Source organism: Oryzias melastigma, unplaced genomic scaffold (assembly GCF_002922805.2).
Source record: "Oryzias melastigma strain HK-1 unplaced genomic scaffold, ASM292280v2 sc00184, whole genome shotgun sequence".
Taxonomy (NCBI): Eukaryota; Metazoa; Chordata; class Actinopteri; order Beloniformes; family Adrianichthyidae; genus Oryzias; species Oryzias melastigma.
The window spans coordinates 50214-72797 of NW_023416879.1; the positions used below are offsets into that span (position 1 = coordinate 50214).

Consider the following 22584-nt stretch of genomic DNA (forward strand, 5'->3'; position numbering starts at 1 on the left):
AGTATACAGTGAAATGACAGTCATAAAACTTAAAAAAGTAAAAATTCAATCAATTAGGGTGGATATGCCAGTCTAAAGAGGTGGGTTTATAGGTTTTTGGAAACTGAGGGAGAGAGTCGATGTTCCGTAAATCAGAGGGAAGGGAGTTCCAGAGCTGGGGGGCAGAGCGGCTGAATGCTCTGCCCCCCATGGTGATGAGGCGATAAGGGGGTGCAACCAGCTGAAAAGAGGAGAAAGACCTGAGGACCCGGGCGGGAGTGGCAACATGGATGAGGTCGCAGATGTATGGAGGGGCGAGGTTATGAAGGGCTTTGAACGTCAGAATAAGGAGTTTGAAGTTTATCCGTTGAGGTACTGGCAGCCAGTGGAGCTGTTGCAGGACAGGTGTGATGTGAAAAGTGGTGGGGGTTTGTGTTATGATCCGGGCGGCAGAGTTTTGAAGCAGTTGAAGTTTGCGTAGAGTTTTGTAGGAGAGTCCAGATAAAAGGGAGTTGCAGTAGTCCAGACGGGAGGTGATGAGACTGTGTACTAGAACAGCTGTCGAGTGTGGACTGAGGGAGGGACGGAGACGGCGAATGTTGCGGAGGTGGAAGTAGGCGGTCCGGGTGATGTTATTGATATGGGCAGTAAATGAGAGAGTGCTGTCAAGGATGACCCAGACTCTTGACCTGTTGACCACACACACGGCATAAGAGCTTAGCTAAACTTTAAAGTTAACTGACCGGGTGACAGACTGCGGCTAGTTTCGAAAAGGCTATAGCCGTGGAAATAATGCGCGTTGGCAGCAATAACTTAGTCCACAGTAGCACAGGAACTTGGAAAATATTACAATTGAGTCCAGGGAGCAGCGGCAGCCAAAACGCGCCAGCGTTCACTCGAACCCGGAACTAAAAATGCGCCATGTATCGCGTTTCGCATCATTTTGTGAGGTACCCAGTGATTCCCAGCCCTAATCCACAGACAAAGCTCCATGTAGTGATCATGCTAAAATCATTAGTTGGTAGCTCCTCCCACATGCATCCACGGCATCAAGCTCAGCCAGGTGACGAGCAGCAAATTTGCCATGTGGCAAAAGAGGGCGGGGCCACGTGAATTTATCATGCGAATTGTGATCAGTATGAACATAGCGTTACACATTCTGGATGCCAGTTAAGGAAGAGTAAATGAGCAAAACAGCCCAAAGACTCAAACATCTGCAGTAAAGTGCAGACATAAAACAACTGATGTTCCAAATCAAACCAAAGCTCACACATCCCAGGTTGTTTGATGTATTCTTGAGATGGTAGCTGTTGCACCAGCTTGTCTTTGTGAAGCAGCAATGGAGAGCTGTTTGTGGACAATCATCAATTCCATAAATCCTTCGATAGCCATTGGAAATCATCTTCTGACGACATCTACTGTGTTCCCATGAAGATGTTAAGAAAAGAACTTGGTGGTCTCAAGACCGGAGCTGCCTCCAGAGGCAACTGTGATGTCTGCTACAGAAAAAACAGCATTTTGACTAAATGCTCTTTCTGTGAAGGCCAGTATATTTTGGAACAATCTCCCTCCCTCCGTTAGAGAATGTCCAATGCTAAAGATGTTCAAAACCTGCCTTATCAGTGGCTGAAGTAAACCAGTTCTGTAATCATTTTTTTTTAACCTGTTACTATTCCATTTTCCTGTGATATTGTTTACTTTAAATGTATGTCCTGATTTGTTTTTCTTTCTTTTTCTCTCAACTCTCTTATTATTGTACTGTTGTTTCAATTACTGTTATCATGATCCTATGTCTTGGTTTTAATAATATACTATTGTATTTTCTAAGGCTATAATTTTATAATGTAATCGTGTAATATGAGTGATTCTGTATTTGTTTTTACTGTTTTCTCGTGTACCTGCTACGAGACCGTGGATCCATATTGGCCTCATTGCTATTATCCGGTATATTTACATCTATAACGGTATTTCCATTACACGTCTCCACAAAATGTTATCAAAGTTTTTTGAAATGTCAACAAAACACATATTTGCAATTGTACTGTTTTCATTAAATCATCATTTTGCTAAAAAACACAAACCAACTCACACAATAAGTCATTCAAAAACACGGCAACAGATGAGAACCAGTATTGTTTTTCAAGTGATTCTGCTAAAGAACAACAATGTAGCATTTGGATGACCTCACATCAGTTCTGGGCACGTGATGCACAGCTAGACCATTGAAAGTCTAGACACAGACGGCTGTTCAGCAGTCTTAAAACATAAACTTTCAAACAAGAAAGCAGTTGGACTCCTTCTTTTTTTTTGTATATATAGGGCTTTCACAAACAATTATTTTAATAGTCGACTAATCTCCGGTTAATTTTTTCGATTATTAGACTAGATTGGATGTAAAACACACATCTTAACCATCATTAACTTTAAACTTGAAGTGTTTAAGCTATATGCTAACTAAAATTAAAGACAATAGTTTAAGTAGAGGTGTAATGGATACCAAAACTCAGAAAAAAACAAGATAAAAGCTAAATTAATTTCTGGAAAAGCATCAAAACATATATTTAATAAAACAAATAATGTGCCTCACACACACATTAGGCTATTTATATATGTAACATCAAAACATTTGCTCATTGAGGTCCATTTATTAAAACAAAACATATTTAAACTTTGATCACAAGCAAATGCAAAAACATGTAGTCTGATTACATTTACATGTCTTGAGACCAAATCTATAAAAACTGAAAGAAAGGAATGTTTAAAAATAGTGTTGAAAATACCAAATCTATCTGGAACACCCCTTAAACATCATCATCATATACAATGTTGTTGTGCTGTCATTTAACTTGAATAGAATTGTAAAACAAAATTAACTTTTGGTCCTCTCTGCTCACAATAACACAAGTGCTTGTGTATTGATTTAAAGATACTTTAGAATAAAATGACTTTTTCCAGGGAAAAATTATAAACTTAAAACAAAAAACAGCATAAGAAGATTAATCCTCAGATCTTAATGTTCTCCACTGGTGAGTTCCTGGTAGTGGAAGACTAATGCCGGAGTCAGGCCGGGTCATACCGGACGCGGAAGCGCTGGGAAGCGGCGCGGAACTTCGTCCGCTTCCATTCGGCGCCCATGTTAATCTATGGCGTCGTTCAGACCAGGCGCGGAGCGGCGCGGAACGTTTCGGCGTCTGGTTTATTTTTTCCACGAGCGCTCCACGTCAATACTGGCAGGAAGTTGCATCAAAATACATGAGAAAATCTGGTTTATTTTTTTAAAATGGAACCAATTTTTCACAATAAAACGCTGCGATCAACAAATGTGATCATGTTTTTGTGTCTAAACAGACTGTAGAGATGAAAATATGCATACAATCAAAACACACAGACGTGATCAGTGTTTTAACACGCAATAAATATACATAATAAATAATTATTTTATAAATAAAATAAACACACAATCGCCATACGCACAGATGTTCACACAAGCACAGACGCACAAAACCATAGACTTAATATATAATTAGACAATCATCTCTGACGTCACCCATTGACTTCCACAGTCCCTGAAATGAAGCCTGAATATTCAGCTCATGGCCGCAGCCATATTGGCTGGAGTTAACTCCGCCTCACACGGACGTTCTAAATATGGGGAAAAGGGGCGGGACCGAGTTCACCCGCTTTTCCTCCGGTTTGTTTTAGTTCACGCCCACAGCTCTGCTGTCTGCGGTTCCTCAATGCTAACGGCTAACCACTTCAATTCTCCAGCAAAGCAGCACCGCGGTGGATTATTTACATCATGAATCTTTACAGGTGAGTTCTTGGTGTTTTACACACAATTTGTAAAGCGGTGGAAGTGACTTTTAGACAACAATGAAAACGTATTTTCCCGTGGTACGAGTTTAGTACGAACTGAACATCCACTGTTTGAACATGTTATTTATGTGGTCCTAAACTAACTTATTCAATAAGAGTTATTTAGTCTTAAGTTACTGTAATCTTTATATACACATCAAAAATACACCACAACAGTAATATGATTGTGCTAAACGTAGTTTTTCTCTAGTGTTAAATCAAATTGTTGATATATGATCACATAATGGTGTGATTACAATATGAGGAGCATTTATCTTTACTTCTTAGTTAAGTTAATCATGTCAACGTCTTAAAGCTGGAGCTAATATTTAAGTGAATCCTCTAGACACAGTCATAGTGAAGCAGAATGAACTAATATCAGTTAGAATGTGATGAACATCAGGGGCCCGTTTCAAGAAGCAGGTTCAACAAATTTAGAGTTCAAACCTGAACTTTGAGTCACTGGACTCAAAATTCTCAAACTCTGGGTTTTCGGTTCCAGAACAGCTGAAAATGTTTGATTCAATCAACTTGAAGTTGTCAGAACCAGAATCAGGTGTGAGCGTCGCGACCATAAAAAGCCCTGATCAATGGAGCAAAGACAGCATGATTCACCATGGCAACGGGGACAAACATCTGAGTTACCGTACTTCCGGCGAGGGAAATTGATAAGTTCCTTCAAGCATATGTGACTATAGGAGAACATTTACTGCAAGAAAAGCAACACAGCTGCAGCGGTAGAACAGAGAGAAAATATCTGCAGTTATTTGAATCATTTCTAATAATGAATAAATAATGTCAGGAAGGTTATTTTGTCTCTTGTTGAGTAAGGAGTGGTTTTTGATCTGTTACCAATCTAATAAGTAATCTCCGTGATCCCCCCCACCTACACACACAGATATCACTGCACGCTAAAAAGAAACTGTAGCTGCCTGGCATATGTTAAAAAAGTATTTATTTAGTTTTAATTGTCAAGACTTAAAAAATATTCGCCGATTTTTTTTTAAACGTAAAAATAACTTTCCTATGCCGGGAGTCGAACTCGCTATCAACGCGGTGGGAGGCAGCGTTGCTGTCAATTGAGCTAATGTCTGACGCAAGTACAGGACGGTGGATCAGTCCAGATAGTTCTCCGGCGTTTGACATTCCTTTATTCCTATTGTTAAGGGTTTAAAATAAGGAAAAGAAAACGGTATTTTTAATAGCGAGTCCTTGGAAAAACTCACTATTTATAATATCGCTGAAATAAAAATGAATCAGGAAACTGCAGTCAGTCGACTCGTGTCTGTAAAATCCTCTACCGTCGTAAATAACATTTCCTCTGGATTAATCAGCCTCCTCTCTACATGATCCTCTATGAATGAACATGTCATTTTGGTTTCTGAGTGGTGAAAACGTGACGTCTCTAATGTAAATGTTCTCTAAATGTTAATAAGGAACTCATATTTGATCATCTTTCACTTTAAAAGGGGGCGGAGACCTCAGAGAACTCTAAGTTTCCTGAAGAAAACCTGCTACCGACCAGGTTTCGTTCACAGACTCAGTTACCATAGTGATTGATTCTGAGTTCAGCTTAACCTGCTTCTTGGAACGGGCTTGGTTTCGCCCACTTTCCCGGGTTTGAGTTATCTCTCTTTCTGGAACCGAAAACTCAGAGTTTTGCTGAATTTGGAGTTCACGAACTCAGAGTTCCAACAAAACCTGCTTCTTGAAACGGGCCCCTGATCTGAAGAAGTTAAACAGACTGATGCTGCCTCCTCTTCTGCTGACAATCCAAACTAAATACTGTCATGTTCTTTCATAGGCAAACTCATTTTCTTAAAAGATTTGGTTTAAAGATATTCACATGGATTTTGAGCATAAACAAGATGAAATATTTTATTTTGTGTGTTTAGCACATCTTTACAGAAACAGCACGTGTACAAATATTTTTGAGTGAAATCTATTTTCTTTTCCTTACAATTACAGTTTGGATTAATGGGGACATCATTTCCATTTGGCACCAGAAGGACAGTTCAACAAAACCACCACAGCAACATGAGCTCGACGAGGACCCACATCACCTGGATCAGCTGAGGCGGACGGTGGTGGACATCTTTTATTTTTAATTCTACAAGGAAGAGCAGCTCCTGGTTCTCTCATCACTGTGGAGGACGTGAACGGGCGACGTCTGGAGTCTGGAGCTGTCATTAGGATCAGAGAGAACGTCCAGCGGCTGCACACTCTTCAACCCAGCACTAAACTTTATTTCTCTTTCATTTCTTACTGATTTTGTTTTCAGTAGATAGAAATGTACTCTTTAAGATCATTTATTAGGTTCTTTAAATATAAAAAAACAGACAGTATTATCATAGATGATGCTTTCTAACCATGACATGTTTAGAGGTCCCTACTTTGAATAAAGGGAAACTTACTCTGAATTTTCAATGATTAATGTTTGTTATGTTTTGAATCATTTCATCTGCTTCAAAAATAAATTTTGTACAGATCTGACTTTGACCCACATTTCCTTTTGTCTGACCTATATGCTAAAACAGTGAATAAACAGAAGAGACTGGTCACTCAAATATGTTAAACATGATTTTTATTGAATCACACACATCAGCAAGAGTCAAATTCATATGTTAAAATTAGAATTTTACTGCCTTTAAATGTAAATGCTGTTTTTGATTATAAATCCGCTCACCACCAGAAGCAGACCTGAAGAGGAACATACAAGACAAACATTAGATACAATAAAAAAAATAAAAATAATATACATTAAAATCACAGGACAAAGATAAAGATAACATGTACACATTTGTTAAAAAAAAATAAGTATTTAAATTATATGTTAACTGAAAGTTTCTGTGTCTTCACATGAAGAGATTCTGGTGTTACTGTAACAGATCTGAATCATGTCCTTATATGTTATAACTTTTTGATTAAATAAAATAACCATCAGTACAAATACAGAGAAAACGTCCTTTTTTAAACTTTAAACACAATAGATATTAATGTTGCTGAGAATTTTAAAAAATCGAATTACTGGAACTAAAATAAATAATCATAATATACATTGATGATTTATTTCCGGCAAATATAAAGTTATTCTTTTAGTACTTACCAGAGAAAAGACACCAGATGACTCCCAGAGAGCGTATTAGAACAGTTTACATCACGGCGGCAGGACAAAAACCGAAATAGAGCGCTCATGCTAACGCTAAATCTGTAGGAGACCAGCAAAACACCGGAGCACAGCTCCCAGAATCCACCGCGATCGTCACCCGTCAATGACTATAAAGAACCCCAAAGCGGAATTTTGATCCGTTTATGGATTTAAGAGTAATCCTCTAAAAACCTACACTGTCTGCAGCAGCCCCTCCCATACCCATGAAAACAAGCGGGTGGAAACGTGCTAATGTAAGATCGATGCCAACAGCCCCCTCCAGGAGGAGTCTGTGCTGCAAGCTCTGCCCCCAGACTAACACAACACTCAATTTAACCACTGAGTTAGTGATGATCAGCAAAAAACTTTCATTTTAGATGCAGAATATCATATATCTTCTAGTTGTGACCTGTCTTCAATAAATTCCAGCTCAAACAGGTGTTCGTTACTTTAGACACGGCCCTCCTTTAAGACCGCCCACCCCCCAACTCCCGGTCGGCACAGCCGTGCAGAATCCGCATGTGTTTTGTGTTGTGAACCAGTGTAGCGATGGCCGGGCCTACTAAAGGCAGATATATCGTATGTCCATCCATCTTTGAAGAAGTTTGGATTATTCTCGTGGGAGAAATACAGAGACATGGATTTTGTCTGGGATGACGTCATGACGCAGACAGCAGCAGCACGCAGCAGCAGGCGGAGCTTCAGGAATCGAGCCGTTTTACTTCCGGGTAGGAACAAACTCACGAAATATAACTAATACTTCATAAAGAATTTGTTTTTTTTTTAGTGTTCCAAATGTAATATATGATCATATATATGGATATAGTTCACTCTGAAAGGCTAAAGAAAATCATGGTATGGCCCCTTTAAGAGTTGCGATTGCAACATCGTGAAATCCTGGAGGGGCTGAATAGAAGAAGATTCTCCTCCCTGCTGATACCTGTGTGAGCGCGCTGCTCTGGTGTGGATAGGATAGCACCTGCTGACCGCACGTTCATAAACCCGCGAAGAGCAAGTTCTTGAATGCACCACACACGGCTGGTGTGTAAGCACCTTGAACCGGGTTGAACATTCAGCGCGTGCTCAGTGTGTGCCAGATTTGTGTGTAGAGCTTAAGATTCAACTTAAAAAATTTGCAAAATAACCCGCGCTCCTTGTGCAGAGGCCAGGAATTCTAGTGTGCGCAGGTTTGCATTGACTTTTCATTGAAAGTGTCCGCTTGATTACGCGGCTGATTACATTGAGAGCTGTCAAATTGATTTTTACATTTTCTGCATCAATGAACAAGTTGACGAGTTTTAATCACTTTTTTTTTTTACCAATTCTCGAAGAATCGTTACATTCTTAAAAAAACAATTTAAAGAAAAGCTTTAATTCACAATAACAGGATTGAGGAGCTGATCCGGTTTCTTCTGTTAGTAATGATCTGCTCTGTTTTAGAGAAGATTGTCTCAGTTCTCAGGTGTCTGTAAGTTGTGAAGCCATATAAAATTATTTCCCTGCAGACTTCACTCTCTTCCTTCATATCATCAATAAAAGTCAAATGGTTCCAGATCTTTCTTCTTTTCTAATCTCTATTTTCTCTTATGTTTTTGTGTTGATGTTGTCTCTTGTTACACATGGCATGCTCTCTGTCTCTCCATACTTGGTATGTGCTGCTGTGGGTGTAAGCACCCACCAAGCAAGTATGTGCGGCTTGAAGAGAAGACAGGGTGAAATTAAAACACAAACACACAAAAAAGAAAACAGAAGACATGCAGTTTTGTGTGTCTTGTTTTTCTTTTCTCTCTCTGCGGTTCTTTTCTAGGGCTGTAACGAGTATACAGGTGCTCAGATTCTCGCAATCTGCTCCCGAAAATTCGAGTATGAATATTTGCGACGTCCAAGATCGCTGATTCGCAATCTTTATAGGAACTAGAGTGTAGTAAAATATTATTAAATATTATTATTAAATTATTAAAATTAGAGCTGTCAGGCGATTAAATTTTTTAATCGCGATTAATCGCATTGTCCTGAGTTAACTTGTGATTAATCGCAAATTCATATGTGGCCTTTTTTTAGGGGAAAAAATGTGGAATTTAACAGTATAACAGTTTAACAATTTAACAGTTCTTCATTAATTATGAAAACAAGAATGGCAAAATTAATAGTTTTCATCAGAAATACTTTATTTTGTAACATCGTATTGAGATAAACTTCCTTAACAATAAAAGGCTGTAACATAAAATGCCTAACAAAAGCCCAAGTGCAAGTGAAGGGCATTTTAAATTCAAAACTTCAATCAACGTTCAGTAAAATAAAATTAAAAAAAACATCAAAAACAAAATTTCCATAACACTTTCATGTTCATTTTTTTGTCAGGACCAAATCTTTTCCTCCTCTGCTGAACTACAGTAATAAATGAAATAGAGATTTATCATTTCCAATGAACTTTTGTTTTTTAAAACATTAGACTGAGAAAAGCGGGATACTCTGTGGATAGTTTGACAGTCTGTTACTGCCGCCGCGTTCTCTGGCTGCAGCTCGATGCAGCGACGTGTCCAGCGGAGCTCACGCCATGAATATGCCGGCAGACAGGCCGCTATGCTGGGGCTGGATCACGCTTAAACCTCCAGAACATTTAAAACGTCCCCCGGTGCGCTTTGCTGTTCGGACGTCGGGGGTCCGCAGCTCTCGGGACGCGGCGCCGGACGCGAGCCGGTACCACCAGACGTGGTACTGGACGCGAACCGGAGCCGCGTTAGAGTGCAGGAGCTCTCCAGGTCCTAGCGCCGGCCGGTTTTAGCTCGCAGCTCGGTGGTTGGAGACCCGCCTGTGATCTAGTGAGAGCAGCCGGTGAGTTAAAGGGGGGACGCCCGCGCGCGCGCGCGCGGTATGGAAAGGCGCGTATGAGAAAAATCCGCGATTAATGCGTCAAAAAAATTGTTGGCGTCTTCGTGTAGGGGAACCTTCCTGTTTTCAAAGTAAAACTAGCGAGAGCTTTTTTCAATTCAAAAACTGAGACTGAAGTTCTGCTCACAGACATAACTTCTGAAAAAACAAAATCAGCTTCAACAGTTTACATTCTTTTGGTTATGGTAACTCTTCAACATTTGACGCTATTAGCGAAACTCCAGATTTTTCTGAAGCGGAGAAACGCAGCCTGGCGGTGCTGAAAGGTGGATGTGATTAATGTGAATCAGATGATTCTGCCATGGGAAAAAAACTACTTTTTTCATACGGGCTCTGCACCAATATGTGATGCTTAGAACCTAAAATGTTGAAGACCTTTGAGGATAGAAAACTGTGGGGAACATTTTCAGGTTTTTGTTGTTAAATTATCCAAAACGGCAGTGATTGTTATCCTTTTTATATTGTTTATGTTACTGCTGAACTTAACCAGAGGGTTGACCCAAAAAAAAAGTTTATAATGTCAAGAAAAATTTCTTTCTATCTGAATCTGTTTTTTTTTTTATCAATTTTATTGATTCTGATCACATGTAAGTATGAATATAAAAGGTGGTGATTTAATATAAATGATTCCAATATTCATACATCCAGTAAATGTACATACATATAGCAATAAACATTATATTAAAAGTAAGAATCGTGGTTTGATTCGTGAATCAATCAATACTGTTTATTAACTAAACTGCATGATCCGTGGGGAGACTCTATGAATGAGTGTCGTGGGGACACTCGTTCATAAATCTTATATATTTTTAGTCATTATTTTCTTAAAACCTTTAGGTGGGCTAATTATTTCTTTACTAAAATCTTTCACACTGAATGAAACTAAAATAGTTCACTTTTATTGGCCTTCTCCTTTTTAAAAAAAAATCTTTTTCTTTGTTTAGTTTTTGGTCTTTCCAAGACAAAGCAATCACTTTAGCATATAGTAACAGTGCCTGGTTGACTATTTCAGCACATGAGGGCAAAGGTCTTTACCACTGACTCTTTCAGGTTTGTGTTTACTGCCTCTTTGTGGGATACTGAACATACCTCAAAAACACAATACCTGGAACAGGCATCTCAGCTGGTTTAATCTTCTCTAGAATGAAACACAAATGTCGGCCAAAAATAAACGGCAAAATACCAACCTTCAGGAACATTTGGATTAAGGATGTAACGATTCTTCGTGAATCAGTAAAAAAAAACATTTCAAACTCATCACCATTTTCATTGATGCAGAAATTAAAAAAATCTGTTTGTCTCGACTTGTACCTAAATTAAAAAAAAATGCAAAGGAGTCGACGTTTCTTCATGCAGGCTCACTGTGAGTATACGGCTGCACCATTGCGGACACACAGGTGCTTCCTTCCTGGGAAATTCTCTCAGCTCCTTCGGATTTAAAAGTTTCACATAAGTCAGTCCCTACAGGCTTTTGAGAAGTTGTGATCGCAACCATTAACACAACTTCAAGCAAAGCTGACATTTGTTCCTCACCCTGCAGCTTTAAATTTTCATGGCAAATTCACATCAACGTTGACCAATCTACCATGACACATTGACTGTATATAAAAATAACTGGACTGAACAAACCCCCCCTACTTCCGTGTTCCAAATAGGAAGTATCAGTGGGTTTCAAAAAGGCCAAAGTCCCATTGACTTACATTGAGAAACAGACAGTTATTTCTCAGTCATTTTATATGTCAGAATAATCATTCTTCCTCTGCTGCTTTCTGATTAACTTCTTTTTTCTAATCCTAATTTTTGTTAAACTATTTTTTTCCACTATCACAAGTTATTCGAGTTATAAATTGACCAATCAGATGGCTCCAAAACGTTTGTGGGTCTGACGTGGGACGTCTGGGGGGTTTGATTGACAGATTGACTGAGAAATAACTGTCTGTTCCCTAATGTAAGTCAATGGGACTTTGGCCTTCTTGCAACCCAGTGGTACTTCCTATATGGAACACGGAAAGGGGGGCTTGCTCAGTCCAGTTATTCTTATATACAGTCTATGTTCATGGCTCGAGAAGTCCACTACTTTTACAGTCAATGCCATGACATCAGTCATGGGTGATGACACAGCTTCATGACTGTTTCCTTCCTGACTCCTTCCTGGGAGACGGGCTCTTTTTATTAACAGATTTTAGTCCTTTTTTCCTTTGCAAGTTACGCGTGAACAGTCATTTGAGCTGAGTGCCCATGCGGGCAATGTATAATTGTTTATGTGTATTAAATCCTTTCTGTTAGTAGGAAAACAGACACTTTAATGTAAAGGGTAAAAAGAAATCAGACCTGGCCTTAAAATACCTTTAATTCATTGTGTTGAAAAAAAATCTGAAAAAGTTGAAGTTGTGACTTTAAAACTGTGAATCGAATTGTGGTTTGACTGAATTGTTACATTCCCAATTTGGAGTGTTCCATTGTTTGTCCAACAGGACTTTGGAAGATGCAGTACTGCCTTTTTACTTTGTTCTCTGGTGGTTAACGATTGAAGCTACACCTACTTCTGCCCCCTCCCACCCCCCTCCCATCCTGCTCTGTTGTAGGCATGCTTCAGGCATTTGCTGCCTCAGCATGTCCGAACACTGTGCTCTGCCCTGAGCCCCTTGCCCACAGAAACACTTGCCTCTGTGGCTGTTACCCCGCTTCCATGAACTTTACTGTACTCCTTTGCTCAGTTGAAATGTTTGTGGCTGTTTTTGCCACATTCTCTGTTCTCCAAATAACTTCCTTTGACTTGTTAGGTAGTGACACTGTAAGCTTTTTCAGAGCAAATAAATGTATTCATATAAAAGAACTTATTTTTTTTGCTTAACCAACGTTACAGTGACAGTCAAATGATTCAATAAGTGTTTGTGGGTCTGACGTGGAACGACTGGGCGGTTTGAGTGACAGATGACAGGTAGCCAATGGGAGCAGACTTCATTAATGGGTCCGTGAAGACCTTTTAACACCTACTTTACAATTCAACAATGTACCAATCATTGTCCTACTGTTGTTTTCCTCAATGGAATGTACCGATGCAGCAGTTTAAAACAACAAGAGGAGCATGCTGTCGACATTTTTAGATGAGGATTTATTCCGTAGAAATAGATTTCACTCTGAGGTTATGTGCTTTGGACTTTTTTGTTTGTTTAACGTTCGTTTTTCTTTTTTCACTGTTTTGATTGTAGCTCATAAATAATAAGTTGTGTATCATACGGAATGGTACAGCTCCTCCATAAAATCACCAACCAAAGTTTCATCTTCGCCGCACTTCTCCAGCTTGCAGCCTGAATTAGACGCAGCCGTCTGAGGAGCGCGAGACAAACTTCAATGAATGTTGTTGTATTTTCAAACAGAAAAAATAACTCACAATAAACTCACTCCAGATTCATGACTCAGCTATGACTCACAGAGACTCAGACCAATCACCGGAGATGGGTTGCAGACGTTTGCAATATGGCGATAGACATATCAGGAAGTGACGGTGAAAGCGGTGGCCTACTTTCACGAGAGGTGGAGGTAATGCACTTCCAATGGGGGACCTCATGGCTCGAGTAAACTTAACAAGGTGGGGGTAACCTTTGTTTTTAGCTTTTGGGTTAAGTGTTATGGTGTGAACACTGATAAATGGTGTGAATTTATGTTAGCCGTTGTGTTGGAGAAGAAGCATCGGTAGCTGCCTTTACATGGACACAAGTTATTTAAATAACAATGTGCCATGTAAACATGGCATTCGGAATACTCTGGCTCGATCAGATTTGGGCTTTGCTACGGTGTGAGCTTCGAACCGCAGTCCGTCCAGCTACTCTCCTTGAGAGAACTGCCGGACTTGAGAAAACTTTGTCTCCTAAGGAGAACTGTCTATCTGAGCGGCTTCAGGATGGTATAATCCGGTGGAGCCGGCTTTTGAATGCGGAAATGCAGCTCCACGTTCCGAACAATCCTGAGAAACCGTGCTAAAAATCACATTAATTCATGTTTCCAATCATGTCCAGACTGAATAAAGACTGATGTTACTCCCACATATTTACATGCAGCCAAGATGCACATTGCTGCATGGATTTTAAGAGCATCCAAGGCTGAATCTTTAATTCTAACCCTTCCTCCAGGTCCATGCAACCCAGATTAAGATGTTGACCACACTGATTGAGAAAATTATGAGCGAGCAGTCACCTAAAAATATCATTAATAATAATGAAAGCATGTTCAGAGGATTACCTCGCTACAGCATCTTTGTTTGTTTACAAAGGAACTCGCTGTTTCTTCTTCCACGACTATTTCCAGCACTTTAGACAGTTCTGTGCATGTCAAAATGATTTATTCCAATCAATTGTGCTCCGTATGTAAATGTTTTTTACAATCGGGTAAAGTTTTTCAGTTCCATGTGCACAGTTCTATTCTAATCCAATCTTTGACCTGATCGAGGACATTTTGCTCATGTAAACGCAGCAATGTCTCTGCTTTAGTTTTAACCCTCTCTTGCCTCAATTATGATTAAATCAGCAAAACAAAACAGTTTATCAGAGAAAATGTTGAACACCACGACTGATCCATATATAATTTAATGATTTCATAGTGTCGACATTTTTTTTGAAAAACTGCTTTGTTTTGCTTTGGATTGTATGCAAATTCCAAAAGGATAGAAGCAGACTGAGTTGGCCGAGTGGCTGTTTGGGTCGGCTTATGTCCGGAGGTCAGTGAACGCACTATATGCAGATGCTCGTCAGCTCTGGGTTCTGTCAATCAACCTGTTTGTTTGGAGGTTTTAAGGAAATAAATGGACAGAGGCTGGAGCATGAGACAAAATTAAAGCTTTTGAGGAGCATAGATCCATCGATTAATCAAAAAGTCACTAAAAACTACTTTTGTGGATCGTTTTCTTCTGCTGTTTTTGTTGTTAACCACAAACTAAAGAGACTTAAAACAGGTGAAGTCTCAGTGTGGGAAAGGGAGAGGGGAACGCTTCATTCTTTGTTCTTGATTATCTCATTATCATGAGAAAACAAACTTTGTTTTCTTGTTATAACAAGATTATGGATCTCGTTATAATAAGACAATTATTTAAAAAAAGTATGGAAGGCCGTTATCGGCTTCTGTAAAAATGTGATTAATCTATTTTTTTTTCATTAACTGACAGCCTTCATAAAAGGTAAATCTAAATGTACATTTCATTTTGTGATTATTCACAAATACGTGGTTAGCAAATACTGTAACTAAAAAAAAAAGCAATTAGTCGCAATACATTTTTGCCAGGTTTGCGATTAATTTGTTAATTTCTTGAATAGATTCCCAGCCTTAGAATAAAGTTGTTCTGTTTTTTTTTAAGAAAAAAATCTATATCTTTAAATTCTATAAATATATATGTCTGCCTACCTATCATCAATGTAATCATGTGGTAATTTGTAGGTATAACTGTAAATAATTAGAAATATGATATCATGTTGTACAGGTTGTTTCTCTATCTCTGTTTGTGGATTTGTCTGAAGCTTGGTTAAAGACAATGCCTTTGAACTGAAAATAGTATAATGAAGTAACAGTCATGAACTCAACTTCAATCATCATAGGACCTAGCTTCCCATTTATGAACTGTTCTTCTGAAGTGAGCGTCTTCTCTTTGCTTAGTATCTTCTGGTGTATGTCATATATTTGTTATCAAAGCTTTACACTGTAGTGACCTCCATGGATGAAAGGGTTAATGTCTTCTCTTTCAAATTGACACTTCATCTGTGTAACTAGGCTTTAGTTTATTGACTTTTTAAGGCCATAATCTGCTAGAATAAATGCAGATTAGCTGAACTGAAACCAGGATAGTTGAACTTTTTGATGAATCATCCATTTAGGTCTTTTGGTTCTCCTGTTTGCAGGTTTAGGGTCTTTCACATTCAGTGGTTTTCTAAGAATCTTAAACGTGATTAGTTCATGTTATTATACAGTCTCTTTAAAAGAGAGGGAAGAAACAGGAGACACAACCCGCTGAGTACTGTACTTGAAATGTCCCCCTGCTTGTTATCTTTGGTCAAATGTTATTTAGGTACTGCTTGTGTTCAAAGGCATTCTTGTCAGGAGAGCCCCGAGTCTCATTCTTCTTTTGGGCTTTTTTTTTTTTAATGGAGGAATACTGCAGAAATTTGAATGAATGAAGTCACTCACCTTGCCATCATTTGTCTGATTTTGAACACATTCTCTTCTTTTTCTTACAGAGACCTGAGATTCAACAAAATTAAGGATTTACAGCCGGGCTCCTTTAGTCGACTGAAGAATCTCAACACTCTGTAAGAATCACTCAGTCACTGATCATTCTATCTCTTTTCAATTCTTTTTCAGAGGAATTTAGTTTTCACTTGTTAAAACAAGAACATGAGTCATTGAATCCACTTTAACAGTCAACTCTTTGGAAAGTGTCTGTTTATGTTCCTTTGCAAAGCTTTCCTGAATCTTTAGTGTGCTTTCCTTCTAGGGCTGTCTGACAGAATTAGTTTGTCCTACAAGTAAACTTCTACTTCCTTTTTTCCAGTTTGCCTTCACACTGCACTCTTCAGAGTGAAATCATCCTGCAAACAAACCACAGCAGGTCATTTGTTGGCAGTTTTGGCACAAATAGGCAGTACAACCCTAGGATGTAGTCTTATAACTCTAAGTTTCCTGAAGAAAACCTGCTACCGACCAGGTTTCGTTCACAGACTCAGTTACCAAAGTGATTGATTCTGAGTTCATCTTAACCCGTTTCTTGGAACGGGCTTGGTTTCGCCCACTTTCCCGGGTTTGAGTTATCTCTCTTTCTGGAACCGAAAACTCAGAGTTTTACTGAATTTGGAGTTCACGAATTCAGAGTTCCAACAAAACCCGCTTCTTGGAACGGGCCCCTGGCCTATATCATGATGTTCTTAAACCGTTCAGATTAAACTATATCATATATATATGATCATATATTACCTTTGACACACTAAAAAACATTTTAATAATGAAATATGAGTTATTTTCGTGAACTCTTTCCCTACTGGGAAGTGAAATGACTCAATCTCTGAGGCTCCGCCCTTCGCTCTTTGTGGGTGAAGGCCATTTTATGACATTATCCTCGAGCGAGCGGAGTGTCTGCGTTTCCCCACGAAAACAAACATGTGAACTTTTGCAAAATGGAAGTTTTCTACTGCTAACATTAGTGGCGCAACTAAAATGTTGAGCTATATCAGAGGTATCCAGCCACACAGTTTTGGGTTTTTTTTTTTGCCTTTTGTGCAGCACTTGGAGTTGTTGCTTTACAGATAAACTAGAATTGACTAAAACTGAAACTTACTAAAGACTATGTGATAGAAGCACTGTGGTTGCTGAAAGCTGAAAATAAGAAATTCTCTTATGTAGATCTGAATAAGTAAGTGGTCATAATCCCTTCATAAGTTGTCCACTAATGGGTTAAAAAAGTTTTGCATCATGTTAAGTTGTGCACCAGATGTTACGGTCACTGATCTGCACACACATGCTCAGCTAAACATTACCAACCAAGGATTTCACTGGCTTGATGAAACTGTTGCCGCTGCAAGGGTTTTCAGTGGGGCTAGATTGATTCCATTCCAATTTTCTTTTAAATTCTTTTGTTACACTTAATTCAGTTTATACACATTTGTTTAGAAATGCATTAATAATCTACTATATGTTTTGAATATATTTATATGAATCTGATCCAGTTCACATACTGTAAATGTATCAGTGAAATAATGAGATTGTTAATATCATCCAGTGTTACATTGATTCTCTAAAGGAGAAGTTCTAACAAAAATGTTCAAATCATTAACATTGTTAACATTGTTCTGCTTCTCCTGGAGGGCGTTTCAATTTAGACACTAGGTGGCGATGGTGCTATAGCATTACACCTTATTCCAGAAGAAGAAGAAAGAATGATAAAAATATTGTGTTTTAGACCAAAAATTGTTACTTTAAAAATATTTCCTCAAGATCGTTTGGAAAATTCATCCCTGTGAGTTTCTAAAGATGTTCATTTAGTCAGAAATGTGTGTTAGCATATCAAGCTAGTGGACTTTAGCTTTATGTTCTTTGTGGATCGATTATTGATCTATTAAGCTTGGAACAATTTAAATCAGTTAATCAATTTTATCCACCCGCCCTAATTTTCAGACAAGGAGGACACGCAGGTCTCTCTTCATCTCCAACCACATTTACTGTTAACCCAAGAGCAAGAGAGGCTTCATCCTATTCTCTTGACTTAGCTTTGTGTTGGCTGGGGTTACCATCTGAAGCTGTAGGATCACTTCTCTCAGAAGCATCACCTTTTTTGCTTTTGCTGCTTGTCAAATATTTCTTAATTCTTCCTTAAATCTGGTCTCAGTTGCAGGTGTAGGAATCCAAACCATGCTACAATGCATGTGCTAAACATGTCAATAAAGTCAACAGATTTGACTATGTTTACTGGTCACAGGGTGACCTTTCAGTCGTAGACAATAATTACCTCTCAAAATATGTCACAAATATGACTGCATTTATTTTATTGTTGACAGAGATGATAGAAAAAAAGTTGCATATCGTCAGGCCTTACTCGCGTGCGCACAATCCAAACAAGTCTTCCGCGCATGTGCAAAATTCGTCAATGTCCGAGCACTTTTTTAGGAGGTTAAAACAGCGGTTACCAGCAATAGCTATGTTTCAAAATGTCACAGTTAGGATTAGGTTCATGTAAGTGAGGTAAGACCCATGAGCAGTTTGTTTATGTTCCACCAGAAAAAAAATTCCGACGTCCCACTTCCCAGCCCTGTCCCACCAGGTGGCTCCCACCCCCCCGGGATCCTTCTGCGTCCCACTAAGGAGGCACAGCCCAGAGTTTAAGAAGCACTGGTCCAAGGGCAGGGTTGTCTAGTTTAATTTAAATTTAGTCTGTTTCATTTAGCATTCAGCTGTTTATATTTCAGTGATTTTATGCTTTTGGGCAGTTACTGTGTGAAGCGCCTTGAAACAACCATGTTGTAATAATATTGGTTTATATAAATAAAATCTGGGCAGTGGCTAGGCCTAGCTTGGAGCCGGTCTAGAATGGAGATGTAAGGCGCCTCCTTCCCTCCACTAGCCTGGGTGCACACCTTGGGCAAGTGTTGGCACACCCTTAGCCTCCCTGATACCGGGTTACGGAGTTGCCCATATTGGGTGGATGGGTATCCTGTTTTCAATGTATGAGCAAACTGGGATCGGTCTACTCAAGCATGTGGAGACTGGCTTCGGCAGAATGCGGAGATGAAATCCATCGCGCTGTGGAGCGCTAATAGGGCACAGTGATCAAGGTAAAATCACTGCTGGTCATCCACTGCATCCCGGCCCACCTCTGGCCGTCTCGACTTTGTCGTGCCACCAGATTCAGGTGGACAGGGACGAGAGAGTGAGGCTGATGATTCTGCCAAACTCTCCCTCACTTAAATCAATTGCAAGCGCAAGTCATGACTTCATCCCTATCACTTCATATTATCCACATCCCCTTTAAGTTCCCCTGGGTGACAAAGCAGCCCTCTTTAGGACAGCACTACATCCCCCCGTAGTCTGGGGAAGGAACTAAAAAAGGTGTCCCAAACATTGCCTGTCTCACTCTTTCCTGGCCATCATGCCGCGGCTGGCAGGGGTCCTTACCAGCAGTAAGAAAAGTTTCATGATGGCATGAATGCAAGAGTGCAGGATGATGGCGAGTACTCTCAGCCATTGTGCTTGCTCCAACCCTGTTCAGCATGATACTCGCTGCCATGCTGACAGATTCCTTCCGTGATGGTGACATTGGTGTCAGCTTCCACTTACGCACTGACGGCAAACTCTTCAACCCTCAGTGGCTTCAGGCAAAGACCAAAGTGCATGTGGACACAGCCCGTGATTTCTTGTTTGCTGATGACTGTGCACTTAATGCTAGTACCCATTCTGACATGCAGCAAAGCATGGACCTATTCTCCAAAGCTTGTGATGACTTTGGCCTTACAATCTCCACCAAGAAGACAGAAGTCCTGTATCAGCCAGCACCTGCAGCACTGTATATAGTACCACACATCACTGTTAACAGACATACACTTCCAGCAGCTGACAAGTTTGTCTACCTTGGTAGCACTCTGTCAAGCTCTGCCAACATCGACGAAGAAGTAGCCCTTAGTATCGCCAGAGCCAGCACAGCCTTTGGTAGACTGAAGGAGAAAGTTTGGGAGTGACGAGGACTGAGCCTTGGCACCAAGCTCAAAGTCTACAGAGCAGTTGTTTTACCATCCCTGCTATATGCAAGTGAAACGTGGACAGTGTACAGCCATCATGCCAAACAACTCAATTCGTTTCATATGAGGTGCCTTAGGAACCTGCTTCTCATCAAATGGCAACAAAGAGTTTCTGACACAGAAGTGCAGTGATGGTGAGCATCCACACACTCCTACTACGCTCTCAGCTCCAGTGGGCTGGCCATGTCCAATGCAAGGATAACTGCCACCTCCCTAAAAGACTCTTCTATTGAGAACTATGTTCAGGCAAACGCTCACTTGGTCGTCCGAAGAAACGGTACAAAGATACCCTGAAGGAGTCCCTGAAGCACTGCAATATTCCCTATTCCACCTGGGAGGGGACTGCCAAAGGGTGTCTCATTTGGGGCTCCCTTATAAGATCTGGAGTGGATAACTTTGAAAAGAAACGTAACAGGGACAGAGAACAAAGACACCAGAGAAGAAAAGATCGCGATAGCTCTACTTCCCAGCCAGGTTTAACCGCTAACATGCCCTGTCCGCACTGCAACAGGCATTTTAAAGCAAAGATTGGCCTCATCAGCCAACTTCGCAAACACCCAAGCCCCCAGTGATTTTGAAGTTATGGTCATCTTCGTGCACGAAGGACGAAGATCATAAATAAATATAATTGAATTGAAATTGACTTTTTCTGGTTTCTAATGACTTGTTTCAGCTCTGACAGGCCAAATCATTTCTACTCTTCAGAGAGTAGAAAGTGAAGCTGCGCTTTGATCTGCCTGTGGACTTGTTCGTCAATGTCTTCATCAAATCACACACAGGGAAGACCCGAGAGAGATGAAGTCTTCAGCCAGTAGCAGCTGGAGCAGAGGTCTATCATCCCGTGTCAGTTTGAAAACAATATAACTTTTTTGAGTGCATGATCCTGCCACAGACCAATTCTGATTCAAGCAGATCTCTGCATTGACACATTTAAAACAAGGAAATTCACGAGAGGATGAGTTGACAGATAATTACAAAGCAAGACAAATATTGACATCTGCGTTTTCTTTTAACATGATTCAGTGAAATGTGAAAAAAATTGGCAGAAAAAAGGAAATAAAGCAAGAGAAGTCCCTGAGCTGTGAAGTGTTTTCCCAAATGTTTTTCTCCACAATGTTGGAATCAAAGAGACACTGCTCTGTACAGTGTCCATTGTTAACACTTTATATCACAAGCACTCTATTTTATTATTATTTAGATTATTCAAAGGAGTTTGAGTGGAAGAAGGAAAACTGCACATCAAAATGGAATCCTCTTTATTACATTGAAAAATAAAGCTTTGAAATTAGTAAGTTTTTCTTTTGTCTGTTTGCTTTTTTGTTGTTTTTATTTTGTCTTTTACAGTTATAACAGGCCTACATAGACAGAAAACAGTTAAAAGCTGGTATTGGCAGAGAACGCCATCTGAAACTGGAAGTTAGGAATAACAATCAAGTAGAAATCAGTGAGGCAGCTGTCAGGGATCATCAATAGCTTGAAGACTAGCATTTTTGGGGGGGGGTGTCTCTTTTTTGTTTGAACAATACCCAAGCAAGCAAGGCTGGCTTGTTGAGCTGAAGATCTGAGGCTCTGTAGCTGCTTTTCATTTCCAGGTTCCACAGTATGCAACTTTGCAGAATGTGATGCCCAACTGAAGAAAATCTGTTAAAACTATGCCCGTGTGAAAGCTCTTTAAACCAAAAGAAATGCCATCTCTTCACCAGTTTCACCTGTAAAGTCTGCACAGCATCATGTCCTGTTCAATTTTAATATCTAATGTATCTAAACATTGTTTACATATCAGAAGATCTATCTTGATTATGTATTTCTTGACAACAACAGTACAATTATGGATAACGTATCAATATTACCTCACAGGCTCCTCAACAACAATCAAATTCGAAGAATCCCCAGGGGGGCGTTTGAAGACCTGGAAAACCTCAAGTATCTGTAAGTTACTCCCCTCTCAGCTTTGCAAAGTTTTGTGGTCAGGTTGTGATATCTTTGTACTGTCAGACACACACTCTTCAAAAACTCAAGTGTTTTTTTTTTTTTGTTGTTGTTTTTTTCCTTTATTGAGCCTAAAAAGGCACCTCACTGGCTGTTCATCACAGATCAATGTGACAGGCTGTGAGAGTGCTCGGCCTGCAGAAATGCGGCGCTGCACTTCACAGATCTGTAACCTGGCTCTAGGTTGACTTCTTTCCTCTGTGGTGTTTGAAAGTCCCGGCTGCTTGCAGAAGTGGTCTTTAGGGTGTTTGGAGGTTCTCTAAGAAGACTCGGGATAGCAAAAACATGCAGTTCAAGGGTCATCGGAATATGATGATAATACACTTCGTTTTCTGAATAATTGCACTTTAAAAACCATAAATGTCAACAGTGTTAGATTAATATATCAATATAGATTTGATTGTGTTTAAAAAGAAAGGGGGGTGGTGCATCACTCTACAGCAGGGGTATTCA

At 39.7% G+C, this 22584-nt stretch overlaps 1 protein-coding gene across 4 annotated transcripts in view; it reads left to right on the forward strand.

Annotated features, from left to right (window-relative positions):
* LOC112138617 (peroxidasin) overlaps window positions 1-22584 on the forward strand; it is a 96654-nt gene that overhangs the window by 8731 nt on the left and 65339 nt on the right. For all 4 annotated transcript variants that reach the window (XM_024261192.2, XM_024261193.2, XM_024261194.2 and 1 more), the window contains exons 2-3: window positions 16099-16170; window positions 22000-22071. In XM_024261192.2, the coding sequence (XP_024116960.1) occupies window positions 16099-16170; window positions 22000-22071 (144 nt within the window). The remainder of the gene's footprint in view (window positions 1-16098; window positions 16171-21999; window positions 22072-22584) is intronic.